Below are 18,456 nucleotides of genomic sequence, written 5' to 3'. Positions count from 1 at the left end.
AATTAAGACGGTTTTACCTTATACATCAAAAGAAGAAATGTCCCAGAAACCACTTCTGACAATATTGAAGGGCTTGTAGAAAGACTGACTGAGGCAGCTGCTGCTGTTATCTGGAGTCTGATACACAGCTGTATGGAGAACTTTAATTATCTGAATGTTTTATTTTCTGATCTCCTCTTGGCTGTGAAAACTCGGTCTAACTGGGGTGGACTGTAAACATGCCTGGATTTCTGTCTGATCACCAGTGCCACCACCTGGCTCTGACTGTCAGCACAAAGTGGTTGTAAGCCCAACTCAAAATCTTAAAAACAATAGTTCTTGGAAATGACACATGCACCTTTTCTTTATTTTGTTAGACACATACAAAAAGATAACACTCTTGGCTACAACCAGACAAATTCCTAGTGAGCCCAATATAATCTCAGGTTTGTATAGGCTCAGCCTCATTCAATATCTGACTTACAATTAAAGAGACTGCACAAGGAATGCACTGTAGGATTCCAGTAGATATCCAGAGGTTTTGCTAAATCTCCAGAAATATATTCCATCCTATTCAAAGTTTAAAATTATGAGATTTCTTGCTAAAATCAGAATAAAATTTTTAACATAGGATCAAGGCCCTCTCTGAAAAGCTGTATTTAAAACTCTAAAGAAGCAGGGAAAAGGTACATTAAATGAGATAGAAGGAGCCAAGAAGTTTTAACGGACACGCAGGACAAATAAAGCATCCTGTTTGAGGCCAAATATAGCATCCTGGAAGGCTCAGGCATTATGAATAGACATGAATTTGCTTTATTATAAATTTATCACATTCATGTAGTTAGAATGGTACAATCTGATTTATTTCCCAGACCTTGTAAGCTCCACTGGTTGATACTTTGTAGTTGAAAAACATCAGGAGAGAGGGTCTTGCCAAGAACATCAGAGTCAGAAAGTGAAAGCCTCTGCCAAGGCCGTAAGTTCAGAGGGTAGGAAATTTCCAAGACGAAATTTATCAGGGGTTTAAAAAGCATCCCACTACCTGTGGAAAAAATCACCCTGATCTTTCCAGAACACTTTCAGTTGAAGACAGGAAGGAAGAGCCCACTTTTTTGGTATGGCAGGTGAGTAAACAGGTTAAGCTGATGGTCAGAGCAAAAAAACTGACTTTGAAGCAGAGTGAGAATAATCCTTCAGTGGTGTCTACACTGCCTTACATTGCATGTCTTACAGATGGTGAATTCTCTCTGCACCGCTTGTCTGCAGGAGTACCATCCTGGCTGTCTCTTGACAAACTGCAGGCTGCTAAGGGGACCCTCAGGCTTATCTAACAACATGAAACTGTTCACTGCACCCATTTGCAATATTAACAGGTTATTCCATCTCTTCTCCCAGTCATACAGAAATGACAATCCAGGGCCCTTCCCTGAAGGTGCTCCGGCGTATTTCCTGCAAGGATTCTGACATCTGTCCTAGAAAATAGGCATTTGATGTGTGCACTCTAAGGTCTGGATAGGTGTAAGTTTTCTACAGAATACAGTATGAACATTACTCACTAATGCACCATCTCTTCCCAACCAGTGAAAGCTGGTAGATGAAAGGCTCAATGAAAGCAAAAGGATTTGGTTTGCAAAAAACGATCTTTCACATAGCTAAGCTGTGGAGCACTTTGCCACAGATGCTGCAAATAATGAAAATTTATATGGGCTCAAAAGGAGTTTTGGTAGGTTAAAGAAGAGAAACAAGAAGAAGGTTAGTTAGTAAATACACAGAAGCCACCTCTGCCTTGAGAAGTCACTGAGCTACAGATGGCTGTAGAATAGTAGTCAAAAACCCTATCATGATTTATTGCCTACTGTATTCAAGACATCCATTCTGGACCTCCAGGTACTATCCTAGATGGATAAGGAACAGACACTTTTATATTCTTCTGATTCAGGGTCCCCTGGGATTGAGCACACACAGAAGTTTCATCAAAGCACAGTCCATCTTCACCCACCTATGAGTTGCCCAAGGTCGCTTAAAGTGTTGATGACAAAGCCACAAATAAAGCAGAATTGTCTCAGCAGCTTCACTCATTCCAATGACTCAGTCCTGTCTGGACACAGAAAAGAAATAATTAACAAGCAATGAAGACAGCACACCTGTAGTACAGCTCTAATTTGTCCTATTGCTCTTGCACACGGCATTATTCTCTCCATATGTAAAAGTGATCAGAAGTTATTAACATTTCAACATAAAAACTACATATCACACTTTGCCTAATTTCCACTAATAATGTTTATGAAGCCATAATATTACAGCAAGCAGTAATTTATGGTGAAATACAGCCATTTAATGGAAACATGTGGTGTCATGGAAATAATTCTGCTAAAAATAAAAGTGAGGAAACAGTTAACAATGTTACATTTTCAATATCAGGGTTCTAGATAACAACCATCTGCTTAAATGCAAGAGAAGAAAAATCTTTCAAGTTCAAGTTTCAGCCAGGTTGCTGGCAGGACTTTGGTGTCATGCACTGCTGTCACATTCCACCCAGCTTCTGAATGCCAGCTTTGCAATGTAAAATATTTAAATATAAACCTTATATCTCCTAGTTCATACTTCTGCTAAGAAAATGCAAATATATAGTAAATTCCACAGCCAGGGAGCCATGTGTATGAAATTCTCAGAAAGATGGATGTTTTCTGCTTGTGTAGCTGCTTTTCAATAAGCTGTTGTACACTGTGTGCTTTTCTAACCTGCTTTCCCTATGTGTGGTCTTCTTAGGGAACAGCTGTGTAGTCATTTTAATCTGAAATAAATCTGGCCTGTTTCTAATATGGTTAGTCCCACCATTCTTGTTCCCAGCTGCTCTGACTCGCTGCCTCCCTCACTTTACCTGAGCTGTAAATTGCATCAGGGATCACATCCTACTAAAAATGTAATCTCTCTCCCAGTTTGCTGAGTCAGGTTTAGCTTTGTGCTGTGTTTAATCTGATTGAACTCTGTCCTGTCCCCTCCTTGTGCCACCCACAGCATGCTAGAAAACAGATTAATTGTTTAAAAAATAGGGGTTTTTGATCCAGATCACCTCAGACATACAGTTCATTCAATAACACTTCAATCAATAAAAGCGTTAGCATAAAGAACAAGGGATTGGGCCTGAAAAATATCTGCCTCTTTTCCAGTAGCTGCTGGACACATGCCGGTTCAAATACACTGTTTTGGCTCACAGAAGTACTTCCTCAGATGAAATATTAATAAACAAATTTACAAGTATATATAAATCATAATCTTTCAAGCTTTTCAAATTGTGGCAGAGGATTTTGCTACTTTCTCATTCTGTGAGATTCTTTCTCATTTTGCTACTTTCTCATTCTGTGGCAGAGGATTTTGCTACTTTCTCATCCACTGAAGAAAGATATTCCCATATCTTTCTTCAGTGAATGTCTGTTCACCATCAGACTCAGAAAACCAGCCTGTATTTACTTCATGATCTGCAATACCTGGCTGCATAGTTATGTCCTAAATAAATCCTAGAATGAAACCAATTAGAACAGATTCAGTCAACAAAATGCTTCTTTTCATACAGTATTATTTATATTAATGATCACAAGTGTAAGGTGAAAAAATTGAAACAAGTCTGAACATCTGTATGAAATGAGATTTCAAAACCTTAACAAAAACTTAGCCATTTTAAAATTTTGTAAAAGGGTAATACTTCACATCTTTGTTGTGATCAAGAAGATGGTAGAGAGGAAGGGAAAATCTTAGCATACTGACAAATAAAAATATATTCCTTGTAAAAACATACTTTTTACATAATCATCATATAACATTTCTACATAATCATCTTCATATAACATTTTCATTTAATTGTATCCTGCTAATATAGTAAATAAACATAATGACCATATGGACTTTTTGTTTTTTTAATTTAAAAATAAATCAATGGGTCACCCTCAAGACTTGTCACTAAATGCTGTTTGGTAAAAGGTACAGGAAAATGGTGTACATAGAAAGTAGAATGTTTTCACTGGTCAGGTAAAAACCTTTGTGGTATTTTAATGTATTGGACCAAAATGAGCTTTGTGGGTGAGGAGCAATCTTTGATATGGCTTTTGTAAAATTGTTGTCTTGAAATGTAAATACAGATGTGATATAACTGATATGTCTGGTGTTTCATCTGGAGATTAGGATACTCCTAATGGATATCCTCATGGATTAGGATACTTAGGATACTCAGCTGTACTGGGGTGACAGATACAAATGAATGAGCTTGGTTTACAAAAAGTCTTGTTAGCCTGGCAATTTGCTCAAGATTATTTATTATTATTGCTGTTATTCGCCAATGTCAGTAATTCAGGGTATTATCACTGAAGGGGTATCAGGGAGAGCCAAATGTTATACAGAGACTCCATCAGGAGAAGGCATGAAAAGGCACTTTATTATTATAAATCCACAGTTCTTATTGAAACAATGGGGGACCTGATTGGCCTTTAGGAATCTTCTCTCACCTATTGGTCAAGAAGGGACAATCTTTGTAAACATCTTTGACAAACAGAGATCGCCTGCCAGGTGCAGAGGTTGAGATAATAATTTTTATTCTTTCTCTGAGCTTTCTCACAGCTTCTCACAGCTTCCCAGGAAAATCCTGGGAGAGCTGTGTCTCTCTCTGTTCAGAGGATATGTGATTGCCACAGGATATGGGCTGACATCACAGTTAAGCAGCGGGGCCAAATACTGCCAAAGGGCAGCCTTGCTTCTAGCACACCCAGACATTTGCTCCTGACATGCCCTTTATGCCAACAGTGGGACACATCTGATGCTGCATTGAGCCACTTCGGGCAGTTAAACCCCAGAAAACTCATCGCAGAAAATGTGATTAAGCTTCAGCCAGTTTGGCCCTGTGACTTTCATATGGAAATAAAAACATCCGTACATAAATATTTTAGAACCTTACCAAAAAAATCCCCAAAACCAAACAAACAAAAACCCAAAACCACTTTGAAAGGTCCGCAAATAAAAAACCTCTTTCTCTGTTGTGATCAATAGGCTGAAGAGGGGGAAACTCTGACAAACTTTGCAGTTGTTTATAAAGAAAACGAAAGCTTGTATCTTGTATTCTACATATCTCTGTAATTTATAAAAATGTGAGAATGAAGGTAAGTATTTGCCAGCAGAAACTTATTTCTTATCAGTCAGGAACTTTTATTCTGCCAGTGGAGCTCTGCTCAGCTAAGTTTGTAGCTTCCTTTTTAAATAATTCCAATGTGACACTTCAGAGTCGGACTCTTCACAGACCAGAAACAGTGGGCTAACCAAAGAAGGGCCACTTTTTAAATCCTGAACAAATCTGCAGTCAGAGACCGACTGGCTCCTTGACCTTCAAAAACCGAGTCGCATCTTGCTTGTTTTCAGCTGCCCCTCGTTTGCACAAACGCCTTTTCTATTCCCGGTGAGCTCACAAGTCCCTGCGGGTTGAGAGGCAAGGATCCCAGGCAAATAGCAGGACAGGGCACCTCTCCCTTCGACCCTGCCTTGGAACCTCGCCCCCTTTCTCACCAGCGACGTCACCACCAGGCGCAATCGCGCTCTCCAGACACACCCCCGGCCAAGGGCCTGCCAAAACCCGGGATCCCGAGCCGCGATTGGCGGATCCGCCCCCGCCTGCCCCGGCGGGACCGAGCCTCGCCGAGCGCCGGGGGCAGCCATGGGCGAGCAGGCGGCTCAGCCGCGGCGGCCCGGGGTCGGCGTGGGGGTGGTGGTCACCAGCGCCGCGCACCCCGGCTGCGTCCTCCTGGGCAAGCGGAAAGGCGCGCTGGGCGCCGGCACCTACCAGCTCCCCGGAGGCCACCTGGAGTTCGGGTAGGAGCCCCGCGCCCTCCCTCCCCGCCCTGCCCTTCCCTTGCCCGCCGTGCCCTGAGGCGGCCGTGCGGTGCCGTGCCGTGCTTTCCCTTGCCTGCCCGCCCGCAGGGAGAGCCTGGCGGAGTGCGCGGCGCGGGAGACGCTGGAGGAGGCGGCGCTGCCGCTGCGCCACGTGCGGTTCGCGTCGGCCGTGAACGCGGCGTGCCTGTCCCAGCGCTACCACTATGTCACCGTGCTCATGAAGGGCGAGGCCGAGCCGGGCGCCGAGCCGCGCAACCAGGAGCCCGACAAGAACGAGGGTGAGTAAGCATCTTGTTCCAAGCGCCGTGTCGCGGGCAGGGACACCTCCCACTAGGTCAGGTGGCTCCCAGATTCATCCAGCCTGGCCTTGAACGCTCCCAGGGATGCGGCATCCACAGCTTCTCTGGGAAATGAAAAAGCTGCTCAGGCAAAATGACTGTCACTTGTCTTTGTATTGGTAGTTTCTATATGATCCATCTATACTTGAAGAGGAAGAATTGTTATATCACAGAAACAAAGAATATCCTGAGTTGGAAGGGACCCCCAAGCATCATTAAATCCCGTTCCTGGCCCTGCACGGGGCAACCTCAGCAATCCCGCTTTGTGCCTGAGTTGTCCAAACACTCCTTGAGCTCTGTCAGGCTGCACTATAGAGCCTATTCCAGTGCCCCACCACCTTTTCCTAACATCCAGCCTAAACCTCTCCTGCCACAGCTTCATGCTGTTTTCTTGGGTCCCATCTTAACTCTTTACTCAGATTTTTCTTCCTTTTTCTTTTTTCTTTCTTTTTTTTTTCCTACAGGCTGGGAATGGGTCAAATGGGATGAATTTCCTCCAGCAGATCAACTGTTCTGGGCCTTACGCTGTTTAAGAGAGCAAGGTTACAATCCTTTTACAGAAGAGCTCGATCATCTAAAGGGATACACTGGAAGTCACCAATTAGAGTAAAAACAAATTGTATGTTATGTAACAAACTAAAGGACAGACCTGCTTTTTTGGTGTAAAAGAAAAAAATACAAAGTGCTCACCCTGCCCATGCGAAAATACTATCTTTCCCAAAGAACATGCCAACTGTTTCAGTGCTTTTCCCATATTTCACATGACAGTTGTCTCTCATTCCAGACCCACTTCTAGGTTTAGTAGCTAATAATTAACTTTTTCTTCTACTGAAAACTCAGTGTTTTATCTAGTTAGTCTTTACATGGATGACCAGCCATTTGGAAATCAGCACTAGCCAGGGAAGCTTACTCACTTAAAAGCAGTTGCAGCAAAACTTACTCATTTAAATCTGCTTTCCTGTAATTATTGGACCAATTTTAAAACTTGGCCTTGTCTCTTAGCTTCACTTATGAAGCTACTGTCATGAGCAAAAGTTACATTTAATAGACAAAGCCTTTTTTCCCCTGCAGACAGCAGTATACACTTGAAAATCAAAAGAGTATTGTAAATGTGAAAAGATTGTCATGACTTATTGCAGGGAATGAAAATTCCCTGACCCTTCTTGCCAGTTGTTATCATAACAGAGTTCTGTTTAGAACCTCAATTGCATTGAATTTATCTGCAGAAATCAGATCTCTGCAACTGATCTGAATTTGCTACTGAACTCTTGGAATGGAGAGGTGCCTACTCTACTAGGCTGACACAAATTTCATTTATAAGTGTAGCTCCATGGCAGAAATCATACTTAGTGGCTAAAAAGAGTTGTCAGTATTAAACTGCACACATGGGTGTAGTTCTGTATGGCTGGCTATTGAGATTTGGTAAAATTGTGAATTTTCAGTTTGACTGATTAAACGACTAAGTTGTTAGTGAATGAAATTACAGTACCAACAGTACATACAAAACAAAGAAGTTAATATTTTAAATTTTTCTAGAATCTGTAACTAATTTTGATTCTTTTCCAGCTGTTGGAAAGACATCAGCAATTAATTTTAAGATATAACTTTCAAATCACTAGTTGCCTCATTTTTTTTCTTGTCAGGGTTCTTTTATAGCATAACTCTTGTCTATTCCCTTTAGATATACTCATTGTACAAAAATGTTGTAAGGTATCTTTAATTTCTTTTGAATGAAGTACAGGCACAATACTGAGAGATTAAAATTGCCTGGAATTATGAATTGACTTCTCAGTTCTTAAAAGAAATCAGCTTGAGGGATTTAAGGCTCTTCCTTACTTTGAACATACATTTTTTTAAATGGAGATGGCTCTTCTTGCTGAGAAACAGAGTGATGAGGCATAAGGATGCTACTGCCCCTGGCAATCCTCCTAATTAGAGTTTGAAGTATTAATTATGTGCAACTTCCCTTAGGACAGACACCCGTTCTCTGAAGTGAAGAAAGAAGTAACATTACACAGCAGTCTTGAAATGGGAAATTTCACCAAAAATTCCTTTGCTACTGTAACTTTGTAAAAATCTTATTTTTCTATTCAAAAGTGGAGATTTGCTTCCTGCAAGCAACCTTATGTACACCGAAAATTATTCCATTCAGCTGTCAACAAAGAAGCTGTAGGAAGAGTTGACAGATGTCCTGTCCATCTGTCACAAAGAATAACGAAGAAAAAAAAATTAAATTATTTAGTACAATTTTTTATTTTAGAAAACATCTAGGTCCTGATGAGAGAACAGGGACCACTGTAAATGGTCTGCTCATGCAATAAATACTTTCTTGGCATATTTTGTTAATGGTTATATACATTCTATTTCTTGTAAATACACAAGTAGACACTGAAATGAGGACCCAACAGTATCTCCATATGTCAGCATTTCTGTATCTTTTCAAAATGGACAGATTACTGCAACCAGCTGTCAGCATTCCCCAACTTAAATAAGTTTGTATGTATCACACATTTATATTTCCCACCCCTCCAGAAAATGTGGTTCTCAGTCGATTTTAGCTGCCAAGACTCAGTCCTTTCAACTAAGTCTTTACTTTGATTTTTGGTACTTTTGCTAAATAGGAAAATCTATTATGTACATATATAAGCCACTGAATAACAGAACACTCAGTTATGATATCATGGTTCACTAAACTGCTTGTAACTGACAGAATTCACCTAAAATGGCATTATAGTTAGGCAGCACTGAGAAGCATACTCCTGAACTGCACATAGTTTGCAGCACTGATGCAAAAGAACTGATTAGAATGCATCTAATACCCAAATTTTGAATTTATGCTAAGTGAACACTGGGCAGTGCTGTTGCCCTATCTATTTATTAGATGTAATATATTGGTTCCATTTAATCCCATAACAGAGTAACTAACAAGCCAGAAAAAGAAGTGGTCATTACTTCAGTTCCCTCTTATGTCTGAAAACAATCACCCACCTCCACAATATTTCAGTTGGTGAATTACATAGATACAGCCATAGAAGAGTTTTGAGTAGACTGTAAAACTACACTTCCCATGAGTTTTAATTACATACGTTTGTATTTTGTTTCAAGAATGTCCTTGTAAGTTAGAAGACAAAAGAGGCTGGTGAACTGTGTGTGCTAAGAGATGAAAGAAAATACCAATCCCATTATACAAAGCATTAAGAAACTCCATTTTGTAATATTGTGTACGATTCTGATCACTAATGTGGGCTAGAAAAGGGGTAGGCAAGGTTAACTAGAATGACTGAGACAGGGCACATGTATTTGGATTAATGTGAATGAAACAGGAAAGACATTGGAGATAAGCACCCAAGAGGAGAACATGATACTGAATAAAGGTTACAGTATGTACATATATTAATAACTTCAAGCTGTGAAAGAGGTGACAGTTTAATAACTCTGAAAATACTTCTAAAAGGAACAGCTGAAACAAAACCAAATTCCCCATTTCTCTGAAAACAAAACCCACTTCCCCATATACTGTGATTGAATGTGACTGAAGTCCTTCTTTTTACAGCCTGATGGGATTTGTACAGATTGGTCACAGGTGGCAGCATTACTGGCAGCAATGTTTGAAAGATTACTTGAGCAGAGGAGGAATTACCTGATTCATCAGATACTTCCTGTGAGGAATCTACAAAATGGAAAAGGGAAGAGAATTGTGATCTGTGCTGCAGGACAGAAACCTTTAACTGCCAGGAGCAACAGTTCACATGAGTTTTGAAATTCTATCAGAGGGTTACATAAGAGAAAAGCAGCTGTCATAAAATGACTCCTTAAGCAAAACAGAACAAGGAAAGGAAAGCCAAGGGAAGTGCCTTTGGAAAAACAAAATATCATTGCAGCTGATGCAGGAAATGTAGTTGTGAAAGTAAACAAATTAGCAGGTTCAAAGAACTGAAAAAATTATAGATGACAAGGACAAAAAAATCCTTGAGCGCTTTGATCTGAGAGGAGCTAAACCTGCAGCATGCCCCACAGTGTGTCACCTCCAGGGTCCCAGGACACTTAACCAAGTATTGGGGGCAGCCTTGTGGGTGGGCACTCACTGCTTCAGGGTCTGCCCAGCTTTGTGTGCACCTGGAAGGGCTCACCTGAAAAGGAAGGACAGGCTTTCCATTTCTGACTCCTCCTCAGCTGCTTCTAATGCTGACTGGGCATTTTGCATAGGGAAAAATGGAGTACAAACTTCTGAAACTCAGTCAGAATTCAACCACATACTGGGATAAAATGTGCTGAGTATTGAAGTTACATGGCAACTCATGTAAGATTCAAGTTTGGAAAACTGAAGTTAGATCAAAGCTGAGTTTATTTATGACAAATCATTCATTATATATTACAATAATTACAAACTCTTTTATTACACCTTATTGCCATATTTTTGTCCTTGATACACAGATGATCAAGAACACAGATTTAGGCAGTAACAAAAAAAAGATACATTACAAACTTCATGTTTCATTTCTGTGGCATAGAAAAGGCTATCATCAAAAAAGTAAAGTTACTAACAAACATACAAGGGGATTCCCCTTACACATTTTTTTCCCAGGAACTTATGTCATCTAATGTATAGTAAATACATATATATAAATATATATTTACACATCTCTTGCAAACATACATTTACACAATCACTGAAAATCTGACATCTCTCCCCCAGCAGACAGCTCCCAGACATTTCTCCCAGCTCCCAGAACATCTAACAGGAAAAAAAACAAATCTGTAGTCCATGGTTTTAAATTAGTCACCCTATTTCTGAGCCAGCTGTTATCTTCTCCCTGCACAGGGCTGCTGGTGTAACAAAAAAAAGGATATTGCAGTTTGTGACAAACAGCATCTAACCTACCTTCACCACAGGAAAGGTCTACTAGGGGTACTGTCCCCCTTGTACCTAGTCTGAGTCACTGCTGCTGCTTGAGGAGTCTGTTGACATAACTTCTACATCATCTTCATTCTCTTTATTGTGTCCTGGAGGCTCCAGCATGAAGTCATTACTATGATTAGGAGGTAGCATGTTCATTGACATATCACTTGACTGCCAAGGATACTGAGGAGCAAGCACATCTGGAAAAACAGAGGCATCATCAAGAAAACTTTCAGTTTTGTATATTGACAAATTCAACATGACAGCTCAACCAGAACTTCAATATAAAATCAAAACAAATCTTGAAATCCTTTCTAAATTTTGGACAGATTAAACCCTCCAGAAACAGCTGGAAAACATCTCATGATGGAGCAATTCTATAATTGTGAAAGTCTGCTCTGCCAGAGAGGCCCATTTATGTAGGTGGCTCTTGATAACTCATATTCAATACAGAGCTTTTCATCTTCAAAGCACAGTTTGAACTGATTCAGCATTCACAACTACTGGGAGTAATGAAAATTATCACAGTCTGTCAGTATGCAAAAATAGATTAAAATATTAGATTCAAAAAAAAATCAGGCAGAACATAAAAATTCAGAGAAAAAGGCTTTATCCAAATATGCCTAAAAAGCAGCTCAGAATGGAAGCTAGTGTTTTACATTGTGTGGCCATGCTTCAATGCTAGAAGCAGACTCCTGCTATTAAACCAGGCTGAATGGGTGTGCTAAGCAGTCTCAAAGTTTAGAGGCTACTGAGCAGTCCAGAAACTGGTCTGCACATTCACTAAGGACTCAGTAACTGGATATCTCTGCAGGAGTCTCCAAAAGGACTAGATCCCATAATTAGCATTCTCAGGACATGCCTCCACACACCAACAGATTCAGCATCCCTACACAAAATGCCCAGGCAGCTTCAACTTTCTTGTAAATCAATGTTTCCCTCTTACCTTGACAGTCTGTGTGAGTGTTTAACCTGACAGAGGAGCCCAAGACTCAATTAAGAATTTTACTGGAGGAGTTTAAATCCCACATTTTCCAGTTTCTCAAGGAAAATTCCTAAAATTCCTGCAAATTCCTTTCAGTTCTTATAGAGACAGCACTCAAAAGTAAATGGATCAAGTCTGCATCCTCTAAGGCAAAGAAGCCAGCCAGAATGGGCTCTACTAAAACATACACAAAAAATATGCAACTTCTAATTACCTTTCTTTACTAGGTGTTCACTGCTAGGGAACAACATCAACCACAATTTTCATTGCTTTACCTCTGATTTGCCTTTGGTAAGGGAAATGTATAACTGCTATGAATCTATAAGCAATAAAGAAAAAAAAAAACCTGAGTTTCACTTACCTGGCAGTCTGCCTGCTGCAAGTGCATCCCCTGGTAAGTGTCCATTGACTCCATTGGTGGGTGGGTTGTTCATCTGACCCAAGAGACCACTTCTCATTTCCAGATCTGTAGGATATGGCCTACGTGGGTCCCCTTTAAGAAAAAAAGGAAAAAGAATGCCTTGAAATATTTAACAATTGTCTTGCAGACATTAGCGTTAGCTTCAGAGCCTAGCTGAATGACCAAAAACCCCCATACTCTGGTTGCTTGGATGAGTAATGAGCATCACACCTGTTCTATTAAAATCCAAGTCTGTCTTTTACTCAGACTTTGTTTGTTCACTCAAACTTGGCAGAAAAAGCATAATAAAAAAACCCCAAACAACCCAAAGCAACTCAAAAAAAACCAAAAAAACCAACAAACAAATCCATCATGTTTATCATGTTAAAAGATATCTTTGCTCACCCTGCTACTTCATAGCTAAACAGCAAGGACAGGAATTGGATGAAACGCATTTTCATTTTGGACAAGGAGGGTAGTACCCAAAATTGAAACATGTCATAGTAAAAGTTCTGCTTCTGGCTCCACTGTTTACTAACACTCTCTGAAAGAATATTGTAAGGGGCAAGAGGGAACACAACCAAACACATAGAAAAGCCTTTAGCATACTTGGCTTTGACTTATTATCAGGGTAAATATTCAGGGGAAAAAGGCAAACAAGGAAGAACAGAGGCCAGTCTGTTAATGAAAGCAGACAGTTTCATAACCTCTTGGAGGTGTATGTGAAGTCCACAGATTTTGGATATTCATTTTAGAATATGGATATAACAGTTGAAAACAATTCTAGTCTAATAGACCCTGGTGTTTATCACTGTATAAAAACATTTTAAGAGCAGATATTAACCATGATTTATTATTAAGAAAAAAAATCTAGTGTCATAAACACAACATTTACCTGGTACCCACGTCAGAGGGGCACAAACAGCATTGCTAGCACTGATCCTATGGGCATATTTAATTATTTCTTCAGAGGAAATGGCACCTGGAAGAATGGAAAAAAAAATGTTGCTGCATTCTCAAGAGATTGTGTCATTTAATTATTTCAGAATATTGACCACCAATATTTAAAAAGGCTGGGAATGTGATTTTGCCAAACATTAAGAGCCTGGTTCAAAAGCAATGACTGTTTAGAAGATTCTCAATCTATGCAAAGATGAGCTTTGCAGTGAACTGATTTTACACACAGAAGTACAAAAAACCTTCAATATCAATGCTTCTTCAACCTCATGAAAACCACAAACAATCTTTTAAACAAGTGTACTTGACAAGCATAAAAAAAGTCTAAAACTTCAGCTCCTGCTTACTATAGAACTTTCTGTAGCAAAGTTTTATTTGTTTAGTAACTATAGACTGTAGCCAGAAGAGTCCTTCCAAATATGTGCTTGTATTAGATTAATAGAAACTTTATTCAATTCCTTGATTTTCTAGATGAAAGAGGCATAACAAAATGATAGAAGATACCATAAAAAAAAAAAAAAAACTAAGCAAAACAACCTGAAGAAGATGCCTTCTCCCCTCCCAAAAAAAGTTAGTTTGGTAAGTGCCACAGAATGGCAGGAATTGCTACAATTACAATCTAGTATCACCTATCACCAGCTCACCAGCTAGTCAGTGTGTGCATATACACACAAACATTCTCTTCCTTTCCTTAGCAAACCTCCTGAGGAAATTTGGTAAGGTACTTAAGTAATCAGACATACTATTATCAGTCCAAGAAGACTGCTGAGACACTTTCATATTAAAATATGTTTGCCACAAAAAAAAAAATAAAATTCAATGCTGCCTTTATTCTGAGAAAATGGTTACAGTTTCATAATGAAATGGAAATTTGTTTACACAAAGCATCTGAAATCTGTGATGGGAGAATTTAAAAATATTTAAAAGGCCCAATTTGAGCTCATAACAACTTTCTTTAGAATTGCATTTACTTAGTATGTATAATTATGGATACTCACCTTTTCGTGCTTTTTCAATTGATTTCAGTTTTTCCTTTGCTTGATAAACAGCTGTTGCCTAGTTGTAAAAAATAAAAACCCACAAAGGAAACCAAACCTTCAATGCATCTTTAATTTATAAACATCTACATAAAGTCAGCTTTCTGAATAAACCCTTCCATTTAATTGCATTTTAGAAGAGAAACTTCTGTGAACATTTTCCAAATACACTGAAATAATGTAGATTTAGAAGAAAATTAGCATTATTTTAAAAAAACCTTAATACCACGATAACTAAACAGTGTTTGACTACTGAGAAAAAACCCAAACCACTAAGCTCTTATGAAGTTTTAAATATTTAAATCTTCTCAAACTAACACAATATCACTTTGCCCAGAACCACCTTTTTTACAAGAAAATGCTCAAAAGCAAACACATCATTATGAACTTACCAGTATGTGCTCTGCTTCTTTAAGCTGTTTCTGCAGCTGCTGAATATCATTATCCCGCTTTTCTACTACCTTTTCTAAGAGCTGCATTTCATGATGGATTTTTCCCTGATCAACTGCCAACTTCATTAGCTCTTGAAACTCTCCATCTCTCTGAATCAGCAGTTCCAGGATCTATTGAACAAGAGTTTTGTACAACTTTTAATTTTGCTAGAGTAACAACACACCCTCAGTCATGCTACAAAGAAGAGCAAATGGCATCTATAGGAGTATTTTTGTTTGAATGAAAAATGAAACAAAATTTCTTTCTGTTTGCAGAAACAGCCTATGAAGCACATAAAAAATTAATAAAAAACAGGAGAAGCAATAATGCCTTTGCAGCAGGGCCAAAGCCCCATTGTGACCATTAACTCGAATATAGGCATGAACAAATGGAAAAAGTAAGAACAAACAAAAGAATGGAAAAAAGTTAGAAGTAAAGCATTATGCTTACCCAAAGAAACACAATTCAGAAAATCAGCTTACCTGGCTCTCCTCTCCCGGTTGTGGAAGCTTTTGGTTTCTTGAAATTGCCAAAATTTCAATTAGCTCCCTGAAAGGAGAACTCAGTTTGAACAATTTTCTAAGGCATTCTCACATCAAGTCATCCCAAAATTACCCAGAGGATTGGTATCATTACAAAAGTATTCATGGACCTGAGTATTTTATATTTTATAGTACAGTGTGGACAGGGATTTTTCAACCAAGAAAGCACACTTTATTCCTTGTTATTTGAGCTCATGAAGCCCCTATGTATTTGAACTCAAGAAATGTGCTAAGTTCCTGTTAAACCATAAAAGACATGAGCAGAATCTGAGAGAAGAAACAGCATAATGGAGTGCCCTCAGACCCTTCTTCTACTACCTCTACCTTTATTTGTTGCAAGAGGGTCTTCACTGTTTTACTTATCTACTTTTCTCCATTTTTTCCCCAATATACTTGTTATTTAGAGCAACTAAGTCTACATTTCCAAATATCAACAGAGTCTGTTATGGAACTACTTTTACAACAAGTATTCCCACAATGGTATATTAGCTGTGCATCAAGCATACAAAAAATATAAAAGAACCCCGGTAATATTCTGGTGCTAGAAGTGCTTCTCAAACAGACCTCTTGATCACTCTCCCAGATATCCAGATACTCTGCCACTGTTCTGAAGAACCTCTGGGTATCACAATGCAAAGAGGCATTTTCTGTAAACTGAGCAAAGTTATCTGACTTCTAAGACTCTGAATGGCAGTTCAACCCTAAGCACGGAGACACTGCCCTTGGAAGTACTGATTATTTGCTTGGTCCAGTGTGGATTATTTGCTTGGTCCAGCTCAGTGGGGGGTGTGAGTAATACAGCAGTGGAGCCAGAAATGTCTCAAAAAAAAACCCAGTAAAGCTCTGATCTTGGTCTGTGTCTCTTGGTCACTCCTGAACACTACTATGATTTGAAACAATTAGAGAATAAAGAAACTTGTCACTGTCACTAAAGCTTTATTCCATCTGACCAACACTGAGCAGTAGCAAATCCATTTTAAGTAGGTCAGGTACCACCATCGAGGGTGATGTCACAGGGCTGTAATTCTGCCCTGTGTCAGCCAGGTAATGCACAGATGTAGATTCAAAACGACAGAAAGGTTCCAGATTAGACATGTGGCTTAATTTCTGCCCCTACCACCAAACCAGTACTGTGACAGAGAAAGGCCTATCCCCAAGGTGCTGCAACACTTTGCTGGATCAATAGGAAGATTCTCTAAATGCTGCTGAGCGTTGCTGTGGCTTCATTGTGGCAGAACGCCAGTTCCAGCGCTCCAAAAAAAATTAGTAATTTAGATAAGGAACAAGTTTGTTTTCGTTTTTCTATAAACACATGCTCTCCAGCCACTCTTATGTCAGAATAAAATCTGTGACTGAGAATAAAGCTTAACCAGACACAAGGAGAGCAACTCACCAATAGCTTATCCTCCTCTTGAGGATCATTGAGCGAGTGAGCCACATGGACAGCACAGGTTATTCCCTCTGAAAATGCTTTCCTAAGATCCTACTCTCCTTGAGGTGTGGAAAATAATTAGGAACTATCTGAACTTCACTGCCAGCTGTGTCTCCACGACATGGTTGACAACTTGGATGGGGATTACCAGCCAGGACTCAAGACCCTGGATTACGTATCTGAGTATTTCTATCACTCTGAAGAGGAGCTCTGCAACCTACGTGGAATGAATGTACCACTAATATAGGCAGTGACCAGAACAGCTGATGTCATGCAACACCATCTACGTATTTCTGACTTAAGCATATTTTTTAGTGACTCATAAAATGCCTAAAATCGGCGTGTAAGTGTGCACTTCACAGAAAACCAGGTGTCAACCAAGTGACAAAGGCAAGTGGGAGAAAAAGGGAGCTGCTCCTTCTCTCTGCAAACCACCGATGCTTTCCCACTGGGACGAGTGCCGGGAAGCGCTGCGCAGGGCCGGGCCGAGCCCCGCTGCAGCACCAGCCCCTCACCCGCAGAGCCGGCCTCAGAACGGCCAGAGAGCAGGAAAAGGCGAACCCGAGCGGCTCGGCCAGCGCTGGCTCCGGTCGCGCCGGGCCCCTCCCATCCCACCCTCAGTGGCTGCCGCTCCGCCCGCCGCCCCCGCCGCCGGCTCCGCGCACGCACCGCGACGGGAGCCCTCACCCCGCCCCCGGCGCCCCGCCGCCACGCGGGGCCGACGGGGGCCCGAGCGCGGTACCTGGCCAAGAGCTCGAGATCCTCCAGCGCCGCCAGGAGCCGGTCCCGGGTGCTGCTCCGCTCCCCGCCTCCCCCGCCCGCCGCCGCCCCGACCCCGGCTCCTGCCGCCGCCGCCGCCGCCATCGCCATCCGGGCGCGGACCCGCGCGGGAACCGCCCCCGGCCGGCGCAGGGACGGGCTGCAGCCGCGAGGCGGCGCGCGCATGCGCGGGGCGGGCGGGCGGATCCCTTCCCGCGGGGCTGGCCGGGCTCGTACCGGGAACCGGGGTGTGAGGGGAGGGGGGGGCACTTCTGCCTCGTCCGGGCCGCATGTGCGTCTGTCACCCGCCCGCCTTGAGGCGGGGTCGCTGTGCGGGGATCTGCGCTTGTTGCTCTTTGAATCACAGGATCATTTAGGTTGGAAAAGAGCTCTGAGATCATGGAGTCTGAATAGCATCATGTCAACCAGGCCACGTCCAGTCTCTCCTTAAGCACCTCCAGGAGTGGTGACACCACCACCTCCCTGGGCAGTCCATTCCAATGTTTAACCACCCTTTCTGTGAGGAAAGTCTTCCTGATGTGCAACTTAAACCTTGCCTGGTGCAGCTGAAGACTTGACTGTGACCTCTCGTTGTCCTGTTGGTAGTCATTGGGGAGGAGAGGTCAGCCCCCACCTGGCTACAACCATCCTAACTGGAATGCATTTGTGGAGTCCCCACAAAGAGCCTCCAGATGACACTGATTTATGCTAAAGACACAGAAAAGGGGTGAAATGTGTGCAACTGAATCACATTTTCAGGGGTTTAACTCAATTTTTGAGAGTCTGGGTGTCCAAAAATCCCTCAGGTGCCTTTGATCAGATGG

At 41.2% G+C, this 18,456-nt stretch overlaps 2 protein-coding genes and 1 long non-coding RNA gene across 3 annotated transcripts; 1 reads left to right on the top strand and 2 right to left on the bottom strand.

Moving 5' to 3' along the window:
• Positions 1-325: 325 nt before the first annotated feature.
• LOC139600264 (uncharacterized) lies at positions 326-5,963 on the bottom strand. The gene is made up of 2 exons (XR_011682466.1): positions 5,801-5,963; positions 326-2,077 (listed from the first exon to the last, which is right to left on the bottom strand). It is a non-coding gene; the product is annotated as an uncharacterized lncRNA (long non-coding RNA).
• On the top strand, positions 5,413-8,534 carry NUDT15 (nudix hydrolase 15). The gene is made up of 3 exons (XM_071448327.1): positions 5,413-5,829; positions 5,938-6,128; positions 6,653-8,534. Exons 1-3 carry the CDS (start codon positions 5,675-5,677, stop codon positions 6,796-6,798), a joined length of 492 nt encoding a protein of 163 aa, XP_071304428.1. The 5' UTR covers positions 5,413-5,674; the 3' UTR covers positions 6,799-8,534.
• Positions 8,535-10,515: 1,981 nt separating this feature from the next.
• Positions 10,516-17,766, bottom strand: MED4 (mediator complex subunit 4). The gene is made up of 7 exons (XM_071448326.1): positions 17,616-17,766; positions 15,382-15,448; positions 14,860-15,030; positions 14,429-14,486; positions 13,369-13,455; positions 12,435-12,566; positions 10,516-11,288 (listed from the first exon to the last, which is right to left on the bottom strand). Exons 1-7 carry the CDS (start codon positions 17,741-17,743, stop codon positions 11,116-11,118), a joined length of 816 nt encoding a protein of 271 aa, XP_071304427.1. The 5' UTR covers positions 17,744-17,766; the 3' UTR covers positions 10,516-11,115.
• Between the last annotated feature and the right edge of the window lie 690 nt (positions 17,767-18,456).

The sequence above is a fragment of the Agelaius tricolor genome, unplaced genomic scaffold (assembly GCF_023055355.1).
Source record: "Agelaius tricolor isolate 1412-34295 unplaced genomic scaffold, bAgeTri1.0.p SCAF_26, whole genome shotgun sequence".
Classification (NCBI taxonomy): domain Eukaryota; kingdom Metazoa; phylum Chordata; class Aves; order Passeriformes; family Icteridae; genus Agelaius; species Agelaius tricolor.
This window is presented reverse-complemented; position numbering and strand designations above follow the sequence as displayed.